Source organism: Fistularia commersonii, chromosome 25 (assembly GCF_037954325.1).
Source record: "Fistularia commersonii isolate RoL2024-O1a breed Wild chromosome 25, RoL_Fcom_v1.0, whole genome shotgun sequence".
Lineage (NCBI taxonomy): Eukaryota > Metazoa > Chordata > Actinopteri > Syngnathiformes > Fistulariidae > Fistularia > Fistularia commersonii.
The window spans coordinates 9526822-9540112 of record NC_141308.1 but is presented as its reverse complement, the minus strand read 5'-3'; the positions used below and the strand labels follow the sequence as shown (position 1 = coordinate 9540112).

The following is a 13291-nucleotide window of genomic DNA, read 5'->3' as shown; positions in this document are numbered from 1 at the left end:
CAGAAACCTAGATTCTCTATTTTTGACTCATCTCACTCCTACACTACTTTATATGCCATGAAGTCATGGTTGCGTGATCCATTAGTTGATTGACAAATTATGTATATCTCAGACAATGATATAAAGGTTTAAATGTTCAAATGTGTACGTGCATGTGTCATGATGAGCACAAGCATCATGGACCCTGTGCCAAAATGCAAAGATAATTGTAATTTTTTAAATTATGGAGCAGCTCTTTTTAACTATCCATTGCAATGATGACTACACTGGATTTTACATTCTTTGATATGTTTATAAAATTTCCATGGATGCATGAGGAAATATTTTTGAAACTGGTGAAAAATCCCATTCATAATCCGCAACCCATTTTGAAAGAAGACCGGATGAAACCGGAAGAAACAGACAGGAAGACTCGAGACCATAGCCCTCTGCCAAGGGCAATGTAAATAATGTAGTTTTTTTTTCAGCCCCGAAACTGAAGGCGATCTTTCTTGGCCCGTTCAACAACCCAGAAAGCTTGGTGAATGTTGAACTGGTAGTTTTTGTGCGAAGCTTCTAACAGACAAATACAAGTAAGATCCAGTGGAAAAAAAGGGACAGAACACAGGGGAGTAATTTCCTGTGTCTGTCACATGGTTTTCTCCAATAGGATAAGTCAACTTGAGCACTAATTTGATCTATTCGTAACTTAAAGCATTTAAACATTGCATCCAGGCCCATTTCATTTGAATATTCTGACACCGATATAACAGAGCTTCTTTGTAAAGGAGATACTCGAACAGCCAGCAAACACTGACCTTTGAACTAGTGGTTGAGGTGACTGGTTTACATTTTTATAATCACTTAAAAAGCTTTAAAACGAGTTAAATATTCCCTTCACCGATCGTTGGGATTCCCACAGAGATCTTACTTCTATGGCTGCCCGTCTATGTTTTTTTTGCACTCCTGTCCAAATTTTTTGGGAGCGATAAAAGAGAATTTTCAATTTTAGATTGCATTATTTCAAGCTCAAACACTGTTGGGAAAACACGGATAGAGAACAATATAGGTTTTGATGTTAAATAATGAACCTTTAAAGGCCAAACATTTGTTATGGGTTGCTTGTAAGTTGTGTTACTAAGTACCGTACATCTCTGAAGCATATAGAGGCATATCAATGTCCTTAAAATAGTTATCTGGTTGGTATTATGTCTCTTGTTATTGATTCCTATTAATTCAAACGCATGTCTGACAACAGTTTACGACATCCATTACAACTGTCTGTCAAGCATGACGCATCAGTACTCTGTGTACCCTGTCTGTAACATTCAGTTTTAAAATTAACAATTTCAGTTTCATCAATATTGGAAATGCTCTTCATCCAGATTCTCCCATTGGTATTGCCTCCATCCATCTCACGTCAGGCTCTCATCAAAATCTTGTAATCCTGATGAAATAAGGCTTCATTGCGACGCTGTTGTCAGACATAACACAAGTTTGAAATTGGCGTACATGGTAAATTGGCAAGTATATTTTGATGGAAACCCCAAACCATCATAAGTCAGCACAGCACAGCTGCTGCCAACTGACTGATAAAACCGAGCCAATTCAAAAAAAAAAAAAGCAAAAAAACTAGATTTGTCTCATTTCCTTTCAAACGCTCGATGTTTCTCCTCTTGAATCTTTGGTTACTAGGGGAATCATTGATATAATTAAAGGAATTGGCACATATCCTCTTTACTCATCGCTCTCTCTATATATATAATTACAAAACAAATAAAAGAAATAGTACCATGAGTCATATCTGAGCCCCGCTGCTTCATTAAGCAGCGAAGGGTTAGCTCGGCCATATCCTCCTCTCTGAATTATAGATCTGGTACAGAAGAGCGTGTTGGCTGTTTGCCCCTGCTAGATGGGAAACCAATGTTTTTTTTTTTTTGAGCAAAGCGCACAAGGAAGTCGTGTTCCCGTCCATGACGTCTGGAAGCCGTCGGACTGAAACTCGCCGACGCAAATGGACAGAGGAAATATGTCAAATGATGTGGATTTAAATGCAGGGTTATCGCTATGTATTAATTTCCTTTTAACAATTTGGAAAAAACAGCCATATTTGAACATTTTACAACTTGAGAAAAAAAGTGAAAAGAGAGAAATGTGGCATAATAAATATTTTCTCTGAGTAACATTTTTTTGAACTATAGCATAAAATACTCCTGGCGTCATTTGTCACAGCACAGAATAACACACCCCTAGATGTCCAAGGGAATAAACACACACAATTAAAACCATGGCATTTTTGGCACGTGCAGATGCAAACGGTTTCCCCATTATAAAGTCAACAAACCGGTTAAGTTTTATTATTATTATTATTTGCCCTGGGGGAAAATTCAAACACCGCTCGAAGCTCATTACACACAAAAGAGGTTTATGAAAGTTTTCATAAAACCCACTTCCGAGAAAAATCTTTAATCCGCGACAAAACCGCATAACACTTACGAGACCAAATGGAGGGCACGGTACGGTGCATTTAAAAAGAAAAAAAGTCCCCAGTTTTAATATCTCACATTTTCCTCAATGTACTCCGGGGGTTAGGGTTATATCTTCATTTTAATGACAGGCAATTCACGAAAGTTGCCTTCCAAGTCACGGGTAGAAATTATAAAAAAGCAGCCCACAGTGAGGAGCTGAGCTCTGCAACTTTGTTAAAACTGTCAAGCAGGTAAAATTCTTCTTTAAAGGTAAATAAGAGTATTTAAAAATTGTCACCGCTTTGGCAGAGGAGCGCAGGAGCCGCTGCACAGCTGGCTGCCTCTGCCCGGTTCTACTTGCATAAAGCTCTAATCCAATACAAAAACTCTGAGCGGCGGTATTCCATTTTGCTCCAAAGAGTCATTCATTTTTCAGTGCTCGCAAGTAACTCACTCATGTGGCCCGAATTTGAATTCTTAATATGCCAGTATAACACTACTCCAGCGTGTAATTGGGAACACACTCATCGAGCCAGAATGAGCGCGGCACAGATGTCTGGGAACTAAACGCGTGTGCAAGTGAGCATTGTATGTTAGCGCACATGTGAAACAGAAAAAAGAACACGGGCGGAGAGGAGGGGCGATCTGACGGACGTACGAGCGCACGTCCGGGCTTAGCGTGCTTCTGCATAACTGGAGCATGATGCATTAAAGGTGTATGAAATGCGCCCGTGTAAAAACTGTCATCGCTCTGCAGAAACTTGCACGTCTCTTTGCGAACAATCAGATTATAGCTCGATTGCAGCTTGTGTGACATTACATCCTTCCCTCCCTTTTATCAAAATCCCCCGCTACGCTCCGCTGATGAACTTGAAGCTCGGTCGCTTTTGATTGGGATGTGAAGTGCCGCGTGTGAACAAGCAACATGTAAATGGCGGTGAACGCAACCCCAACCCTAAAATGCATCATTTTCACTTCAGAGGGTTCTTTCGCGGCGCCTTATCTGCAAAATAGCTGGTATTCAAATCGTGCGGTTGGTGTTTTACGGTCTTGCGAGTGCACCGAAGGACGGACAGGTGATTTGTAAGTGAAACGGCGTTAATGAGATGGATGATAAGAGCCATTTTAAGAAGAAGGCGCTAATTCAGTGCATCCTTGAGGATCCCTCTTCTGGTTTCTATTCAGTGCGACCGGGGTTCGGTCGTATCCACTCCGAACAAAAGGACAGCTGTGATGAAGTGGACGTCATTAGCCATCTCTGTGTTCAGGATACATTTTCAAATCTCACTGAATGGGTCGCATCTTTAGTAGAGCTGTGTCTGCCTTCCCCGACATCTCACTGTTTTCTGTGACCCAGCAGTGAAACGTACTGAATCTGAATTTAGGCGGGCCTATATAGAGGATTAGTGAATTCGTACATTATCCCGGAATCCAATGTCTGTTTTGAATATTCAGCAAAAAAATAAGTCAAAATGCGGTGGAATCGAATAAAGCTGTGTCACATCCGTGTGAGTTAAAAGTTTCCAGATAAGATATATGTGCGAGTGCGTATAATATGGAAGCGGGAGATTAATTTTTTTTTTTTTTTTTTTTTTTTTGCAAAATAACATGAAACCCACACACTTAGTTGTATTTTTGTCTGAAATCGTCCATGCAGGGGATCTTTCAAAGAAAACCGCTCGCTCACAGTGCGTCTCCGTGTTAGGAGGGACGTCTAATCCAGGATTTTTCTGTTTACTTAGTGAAATAAGCTACCCACCCCTCCCCGCCCCCCCATCAAATTCACCATCTTGGCACCAAAAAATTTGACATTACAAAAGCATGTGAATACATAAGAGATTTCCATATAAATAGATTTTGTCTTTGCCCAGATATCTATCGCTTTATTCTACAGCCAAGAGATTCTCTCATTTATCTTTAATTGGATTTCCAATATAAACTTGTTATCCTTCAGAGGTTCCTTTATGGCTCCCTCCTTTCACTCAACTTTCTGTGGGAGACAGGATGCTACATTATTCATTGAGCTGTCCCACACATCCACAGCCAATAAAATGTGACAAAACTGGAGGGAATATTCCCTTAGTGACAAACTGTTGAGTAATGACGCTGCCTTTTTCAAACTTTTAGAGGAGATTTGATCATCAAAGTGCAATCACGTATCACCGAAGCCAACAGGTTGCACAACCGCTTCCACTTCAATCGCCCAAATGACTCATCCTCGCTGGATTTCTGGAGAAAACGGGGTTCAGATCATGTGGCCTTTCGGAGGCAGCAGGAGCGTCAATTCATTCATTTTTTTATCCTGCGCTCACGGGCGCCGAAGCCTGAGGCGCCGACCCAAGCTGTCATTGGGCGAGACATACAACTACTCACTCTCTTATTAACACGCTTGGGAATTTTGGGGTCTCCTATGAATCCCCTGCATGGTTTGGGACAGAAACTGAAGAAACCGGAGGAAACCCATGCAGAAACATGAGGAGAACATGCAAACGTCAGCCCTTAGCATCAGCTCCATTTTGTTAAAGGATTCATTATATTTAAGCCAAAAATTCAAAAAGTGGTTTTTAAAGATTCCCTCAATCTGCGTTTTTGTGCATACGGTGTTCCTTTGGCTTAAGTTTTGAAAGACTCCATTATTTCTGATCAAACACCAACTGTGGCAGGTATACATGGAAATGTCTATTGTATGGGGTGCATAAATGTCAAATCCGTGTGTGTGTGTGTGTCTGTGTCAAGTCTTAAAGGTTGTTTAAAAAAATGTGTGGCGTAATAAAACAGCTACCCTCTCTGTAGTAAATAGCTTTGTGATAAGTGTTATAATATCTATTAGTAAAGATCTTTTAATAAATAACAACATCTGAGTGGCATGAGAGAGTATTTTTAGAAAGAAATTGACGGCACAATATATGCCATTGCACAATCTACTCATTCAGTATTCATTATTTTGCATGAAAATAAAGCCCTCCAGTGAAGATTTGAACGTGCACACCTTGTTATCAGAGGAGAAATGAGGAAGAAACTTAATTATCTCTTATTCTGTTTTCAATTAAGAATTAAGTATAAATTAAGTATTTTCCTATAAATGTGCATAGTTTCTTGGCCACTGAAGAAAATGTACTGCAGACTCCCTGGATAAACTTCCACAAAAACAAGGATCATTTTATTGCGAGTGGTCTTTTAGAGAGCAAATCCTCTTTTTTTTATTTTTCCAGTGTCACTTTTAATTCTCAATGCATTTGTGCTGTTCGGCGAGAAATAACAACAAATGCTACTGCAGAAGAAGAATACAGCTAAAAGGGAAAAATAAGGGATTTTTTTTTTTTTTTTTTTCTAATTTAAGAAAGAAAAGAAGGAATGTAGAAAGAAGCAATAGAGGCGTCACCTCACCTATCCCTCTTACAGGGCTCGTGCGTGGGTGAGCTAGACCGACATCTGCAAAGAATGAGCCAGCCGGAGATCTTGGGCTGCAGCAGCTTGAGGTAATCGAGGCCTTTCTTACACTCTTACTCTCAGACGGCGCGGAGATGTGTGGGCGACTGGAAGCCGGCGAGGCGGCTGCATCACCACATTTATTTTGAAGACAGGTTTCAAATAACGCTCGCGTTGTGTGCCGCAAACATCCATCTCAGCCAACGGGGGCAACATTTGGATTCGAGTGAATATTGCAGGAGTAAAAATCCACTCTTCCCTTTCTTGTAGTTATGGCTTCCTTAAAAGAAACCCTTGGCTTTTTGGGGTAGCTCACCTTGGTTGCCACAGGCCCGGAAAATAGCCACCAAAATTATCCGTGGAACCAGTAACAACTCTAACGTGCTCATCTGTGCATACCGTATGTTGTGCAAATAATAATGTATCCTTTACTAATCTCCGTGGGGAAATTCATCCTCCGCAATTAAATCAAACCGTAAGCGGTTAGGGGTTCAATGTCTTCGACGCACCAGGAGGAGCCGGGAATCGAAGCGGGAATGTGCTGTTCCAAAGTCGATCGCTCGACCTCCTGCCCAACTTTTGATTTTGAAAAGGAGACGGCCAATCAGACTAAATCAGCTTGTTCAGAAGTGAGAAATCACAAATTCACACTTTGCAGAGCAAAGTAAAATCCACAAATCGGTGCTCCTCTCAGCATCATTTCCATTGATTTATTGCAACTAAAAACCTTAAAACCCTTTTTTAGAGGTGTGTAAAAAGCAATTTTAGAGTTACTGCAAGGTGTTTTTAATAAGTTTGGACACAGACAGGCTGCTTGTGTCACAGGTTTCCCAAAAAGGGTGTCACATTCCCTACTATCCATGTTTAAAATCATGCCTCGAGCTGGATAAAATTTCTGTATGTGAAAACCACCAGGTTGTTTCTTACTGCAGGTTTCCTCCGCCTCATCCGAACCGTCTGGACACTCGGGCTCGCCGTCACAGCGCCATCGTCCTGGAACACACTGGCCATTTAAGCAGGCGAACTCTGCCGGGGCACATGTTTTCCTGGCTGCTCAGAAAGAGACACACACACACACACACACACACACACAGGATAATATCATGAGACCAGGAATTCACAGGCAGCGTCAGGTCCATCTGCAGTCTGATTTCATTTCTCCAAAATTATTCCTACTTTCTTCTCGGCGTCATTTAATTTTAGTTTCTAACTTTTTTTTTTTCTTTTTTTTTACCCTAACCTGTTTGGAGCAAGGCTAATATTATTCATTCATGAATAATATTTGCTGATATTGAGGAACATCGGAAATGCTTAAAACAAAATATTCTAGAAACAAATTGTCTGGGGGGGAAACAAAAAGGGACGAAAGGGCAATCGCACCTGTCAGCGCCGGCCGAAAGAGTTCCAGCCCGCTAAAGATAATCGCTCGGCTTTCCTGCATTTATAGGAGAAATGAGCGCAGACACGCATAACACGCACACACGTAAACAAACTGTCCACCTGTAGCAAGAGAAGACGAAAACAAAGGTCAGAGCCGTTCAATTTCCTTGGCCAGTTACTCCGGGAGGACCTGCAGTAGGGTTTAATAAATCACTGGGTAAAAGGCCGTCAGCTGAGCTCTCCAGTGTTGTCACACAGTCGTGGCTGTTCCTAAGCCAACCTGCACCTTGGCTTACATGCTTCAAAATGAGATCGGGCCTTTAGAGATGTGCAGGGGGACTTAAGCTTCGCAGAGGCAAAGCGAGCAGCCGCTGATTTTTTTTTTTTTTTTTTTTTTTTTTTTTTTTTTTCGAATTTCTTTGCTGGTCTCACACCACAACTCCTCTTCTTTATTACCTCGGCGTAGTATTTTGGTGTCAGCAGGATTAGTGAAAAAACTGCAGACTTTGTGCAGGTAAGCAGGCAGAAGCTGCAAAGTTCTGATCTGGATCCAACTCATTCCACAAAAACTGACAGAATGAGAGAGTGGGTGGCGACGTTTAACGGCCTTCCTACCTTGCAGCCTCCCCCTTACTGTACCGACTAACTTTCTGTCATGTTTATTTTCAAACTTCCCGTTCAGGAATTAGAAGATGCATATAAATGATAGATATTGCAATCAGTAGTTCTGAAGGTAGAGTTCGGATGGTGTTTCTAAGTGACACCATTCTCTCATCCTGAGTGGCAAATCTGTCTGTCTAGCATCTATTTGAACCTCCTCTTCTTTTCTGCTGCTCCCTTCAGCTTCATCCATGCATCCCTTTTGTCCATATCTTCTTCTTTCACACCAAATAACTTAATGTCTTCTTTCACTCCATCCAAAACACTTCCTGCCTGGACAATCTAACCTCAGCATCCATTGACCAATATCTTCACTGTCCTTCTCCACCCAAATCCTGACATTACATTACATTACATTACATTGCAGTCATTTGGCAGACGCTTTTATCCAAAAGCGATTTACAAAAAGCGCAATTCAGTCACCGAAGATCCGGAGTATAGTCGTCGGAAGTCAGAAGTGACCACTCTACCAAATAGCCATCTCATAACCATATACATACATACAGTCATTTCTTCGGTTCGGCAATTAGCGGGGTAGTTCTTGTTGAAGACGTCTGTTTTCAGCTCACGGCGAAAGACGGATAGCGACCCTGCTGTTCTGACCTTTTTCGGGAGTTTGTTCCACCACTGAGGAGCCAAAACCGGGAAGAGCCAAGACCAGTCCGATCGGGCTCTGAGTGATGGGGTGGATGGTCGCTGAGAGGTGCCAGATCGGAGGGGACGGGTAGGGACGTAGGAACCTGAACTTGATGCGGGCGGCTACCGGGAGTAAGTGCAGGGACATAAGAAGGGGAGTTGTGTGGGAGAATTTAGGACGGTTGAACACCTGGTGCTTTCTGAATAAGCTCCAGAGGCCTGATGGTCACCGCTGGAGCACCGGCAAGGAGAGAGTTGCAGTCGTCCAGGCGAGAGATGACTAGAGCACAGATGAGTATCTGCGCCGTGTCCTCCGTGAGGAATCTGCGAATCCTCCTGATGTTGTAGAGGAGGAATCTGCAGGAACGTGCGACTGCGTTCGCCGAGAATGACCTTTTCTGTCTTTATCTCCGGAACGTCTAGCATGCGCCGTCCCTCCGATGGACTCATTCCTGATCCAACCTTCCAACCTGCTTGGATGTGTTTGTTCCTCTCTACTCCCTGTAGCCTCACTGTTCTACTTGGATCCCTCTCGTCCACACACATATATTCTGTCTTGCTCACCTTAATCCCTCCTTCTTTTCCAGGACAAACCGTAACCTTTCGAGATTTTCCTCCACCTGCTCACTCTCTCTATCCTATGAATTATCAGTTGGAGACTGTCAGTGGAGTCATTGTTGCCGGTCTCAACATTGTAACATATGTAATGTCCGTCAAACAGATTGTAGTAATTTAACTAGACGTATAGCGTCTATATAAAAAAATGATTCACGCGATGAATGTGGCAACATGCTGTTTATCCCAAGAGTAGGTTAAACCGTGGGAACAGATAGTATTTGGGTATTTTGTCTGCCGGGCTCAGACAAAGAGTCAGGAGAGGTTGACCCGTCATATTGTTGCAACATGAATTTAATGATGTGGCAGCCTCCGTGTTTGAAAACGCTGAAACGCTATGGGAAAAGGAAGCAAAAACACAGAAAAATCACTGGGAGTCTAATTTACATGTGGCGTGTGTCATCACATGATCCCGGAGAAATTCAGCAGGAAATTAGCTTTGGGCTATTTACTTTACAAACAGCCTACAGAATGACCTCATACGTCTGACCTCGGCAAAGATGTCCGCTTGGTTTTCATGTTCCTACAGTATCAATTTTTCAGGGCTTTCCAGCCTTATTTTTTGGTTTACTTCATTGCATTGTCTACAAAAGCACTCTTTCTGGCTCACTTCACTATAAGGGTACTTAAAAAAAAAAAACGGGCAATTAAGTCAGCTCGTGTAGCATGACGTGCAAAATCCATTAAAAAGGGAGAGGATAAAAAAAAGCAAATACTAATTGCCGCTCGTGAATCTTACTGCGAGGTAGTGGTCGTAAGTGAAGGTGACCTCGGCACTTGCATTTTTTTTTTTTGCAACGGAAGCCACGTCTTGCAGAATTATGACAGCAGACTGCACTGTTTAGAAAGGTCGACGTGAGTACATAAAACTACAAGCCCGGGGACTCCGAGGAGATGGTTTTGAATAGCGATGTCCAGACACGGACCTTCGGGTCTCACTCTAGCTGGCTATATTTCAACATAAATAAACCCCTCCCTCTCATATACAATCCCGCCGTTTGGAAATTACGGGTCACTTATCCGATGCGAGGTCTTGTTGTGACGGCGACGCGACCTGCTGCCAAGAAGCTCCTCCATTAGAAAAAGCACATCTATAATTCTAGATCTTGTTTAATTGCTCCGCTCTTAATTATCTCCCGTGTAACGGAGCCAAAGTCAAACCAGCATCAGCTCGCATTGGTTTGTTGACATCATAAAAAGAAATGATGAAATATCTGATAAAGTTGCAGTACGTGTACTACGGCTGTATTTTGCGCTTCGAACCGCGACCGACCAATTAACGGTCGCTCTCCCGCACTTTCCCCGGAAAACTATGACTGTTAAAGAAGTGAGACAAAAAATAAATAAAAATCCCCTGTCCATTTTGACTCCCTCTTTCCTCTTGTTTGCTTCTCCGGTTGGAGGTCTCTTTCTCACTTTCCCCATAAATCCCCAGGCTTCTGTTCACGTCAAGTCAGATTTTATTTTCATAGCACCAAATCACAGTTGCCTCATAACACTTAACATGAAGAGCAGGTCTGGACCACGCTCTTTAAGATGATTTACAGAAACCCCGACATGCCCACTTGAGCGAGCGCTCAGCAACAGTGGCGGGAAAAACTGCTCTTTACCGGTGCAGAAACCTTTCGGACGGATCCGAGCTCAATATGGGCGGCCTTCCGCCTCGACTGGTTAGGGTAGAAAGAGAAAGCCTGGGTGATAAAAAGCAAGACGGCGATAGAGAAAGGGACGAGTTTCCCTGTACGCTCATATTTTCTACTTTCCCGTCGAAGAGTGAAATGATGTCAAACTAATAAAAACCCTTTGGAAATTTAAAAAATAAACAGCTTTTATTGTGTCATTGTTCTTTTTATTTCGAGAAACCACGTGAGTGTTTTAGAGTGAAACCTAAGTGTCATTTGTGTCCTCATTACGGAGCAGGAATGTGAGCCTTTCTCAAGAGGTGCAGATGGATGATTATGGGATAAATGAGGATTGTGGCATCCCTTTTTCCAAACACCTCCCTCAAGTGCGTGCACTCATTAGTGGTGTGCTTACAATAGAAAGGGGGGGGGGGGCAAAAAAATGTCTGCCTGTTTTCAGAACCTGGCTACGGGGCTAATTTCCTCTTTTTCAAGACAAGAAGACATACAGGGCGATGCGTACACTGGAGGCGGAAGAAATATGCAATGCAAGAAACAAAACACATCAAAAAAAAAACCAGAATTCATAACCCGGGGAGTGTACAGGATAGGACCTTTTAATCTTTCAGCACACTACTAATGGGCACATCCTTAAAAAAAAAAAAAAACAATCAAAAATATCCCGCTAATAGCGGTCAAGGTTTTAGCTTTTCATCAGAAAAGAAGAGATTTCTTTATTAGGCGATGTGGATATAGAAGAATGTCTTCTCTTAACTCCTTGAACATGACCTTGAAAGATAAGAATATGTCCATGTTCAATTTTAACAACGGCCGCAAAAAAAAAAAAGAACAATGTTTGTGCCGTGGAAATCCCACAATGAGGAGACCGTGTATCTCGTGCGATGCCAGTCACTGGCGCTAAGCCTCCGAATGCAGGGTGAGTCATCGAACATCGCAAAATGTTTTGTGGGAAGAGAAAAGGACGGGGATTATGTTCCCAAAATACTCAGAAACAATTTGCTTTTTGGACATACATACATCGGGAATACAACGTGAGCTAAACGTCCGTTTGACAAAAGGGGTGGAAGATTGAAACGTGTTCTGATATGTCGCCGAAAAACGCGATGGAGGAAGGTCAGATTCAGGTCACAGTTGAAATCTTGAAGGTGTGTGTTGATGTTTTACACATGAGATTCTGATCAAGAGCGACAGCAATCTGCTCGACTGCGAATCACAGAGTAGAGACACCCAGGGACTGAAAACACTTCATCATCTCACACAAGATCACATCTAACGATTACTTTTTAGAGGTTTAAGTCTCAGCCTGGGCTCCGACTGACATTTTACAAAGACTGTGGATCTTTGCATCTAAAGGCAAAAACATTTTTTCCGCCATGTTTTCACCGTGTATTTGCCTCTGCTATTTCAGCGCTTGTCTTTCTCCACGCAACCCTCAGAGTTGACATCGTACGATCTTTTTGGCCGATCCGCACTGATCGAGAAATCCTTCGCCATTTTCGTTCCAGTTCTTTTCGGTTTCGTCAGAGCTCATCTATTGGTTGTTGATTGTGTTACGTTGCTAAAAAGTCTGAAAGACTTGCGATAATATTGAACAAGACCAGGAAAAGACTGAGCAAAGACTGTAAGATTACAACCTTACACTGAGCCACGGTATGACCAAGTGCGCTGCGACTCCAGTGAGACTCCAGTAAGATTTCCTATTCAGTTTAAAGTCTAGAACTGTGAAAATCCAAAGATGTAACCCCAGCGTAAGGCACTATTTCACTTCCCAGAAAAGCCAATGAATCTTAGTCTTTGTAAAACTCCTACCTTTTTGTTGATCATACTGTGTTCACTATAGGGAAGGACTCAGAAGGCACTGTTCTGCTTAAGACCGCGCTAAAAAGACGTCATAATTCGGTCATTTGACGAAAACAATCTCCCCGCAGGGTGACCTCTGCAGGTCAAACAAGCCCAAATACTGCGGCTCCTCTCCGAGTCTTTGCTTCTCGCCCGGTCCAACTGCGAGTCATTTCACTGAAGATCTATGGAGGCCACGGTTGGCTTGGCAATAATTACCCAGGCCAGCTCATGCCATCTGCTTAGAACGACTCTGCTTTAATTAGGAGATTTTTTTTTTTTTTTTTAAATGCTACACTCGTGGGGGATCTGTGAGCAGGGGGTGGGAAGGAGGGGGAAAAGGCAAACCCGAAGAGGGCTGAGAAATAATAGAAGGGAGTAATAGCTGCAGAAACGAAACGGAGAGGGGCGTCTGCGGTAGGGGGGCTTTATCGAAAACGAATTTTTTCGCAGACATTTGACAGTGATACCAATGACATGTACTGTATCGCTCCGGTCACATGTGAGCGCCGTGGCCGAAGCAGAGCCGCCGTAAATTCAGATCAAACCCGCATCTGTTTCTTCACGTCCGAAAGAGAGCGCAGGCTTCTCCGTTTAAACACATGCGTACACAACGGCTGAATAAGTCTGTTGCAACTTGTG

The 13291-nt window shown here is 42.7% G+C and overlaps 1 protein-coding gene across 4 annotated transcripts in view; it reads right to left on the bottom strand.

Annotated features, from left to right (window-relative positions):
- LOC147219190 (low-density lipoprotein receptor-related protein 8-like) overlaps nt 1-13291 on the bottom strand; it is a 90902-nt gene that overhangs the window by 51008 nt on the left and 26603 nt on the right. For all 4 annotated transcript variants that reach the window (XM_086173277.1, XM_086173279.1, XM_086173278.1 and 1 more), the window contains exon 3: nt 6804-6926. In XM_086173277.1, the coding sequence (XP_086029403.1) occupies nt 6804-6926 (123 nt within the window). The remainder of the gene's footprint in view (nt 1-6803; nt 6927-13291) is intronic.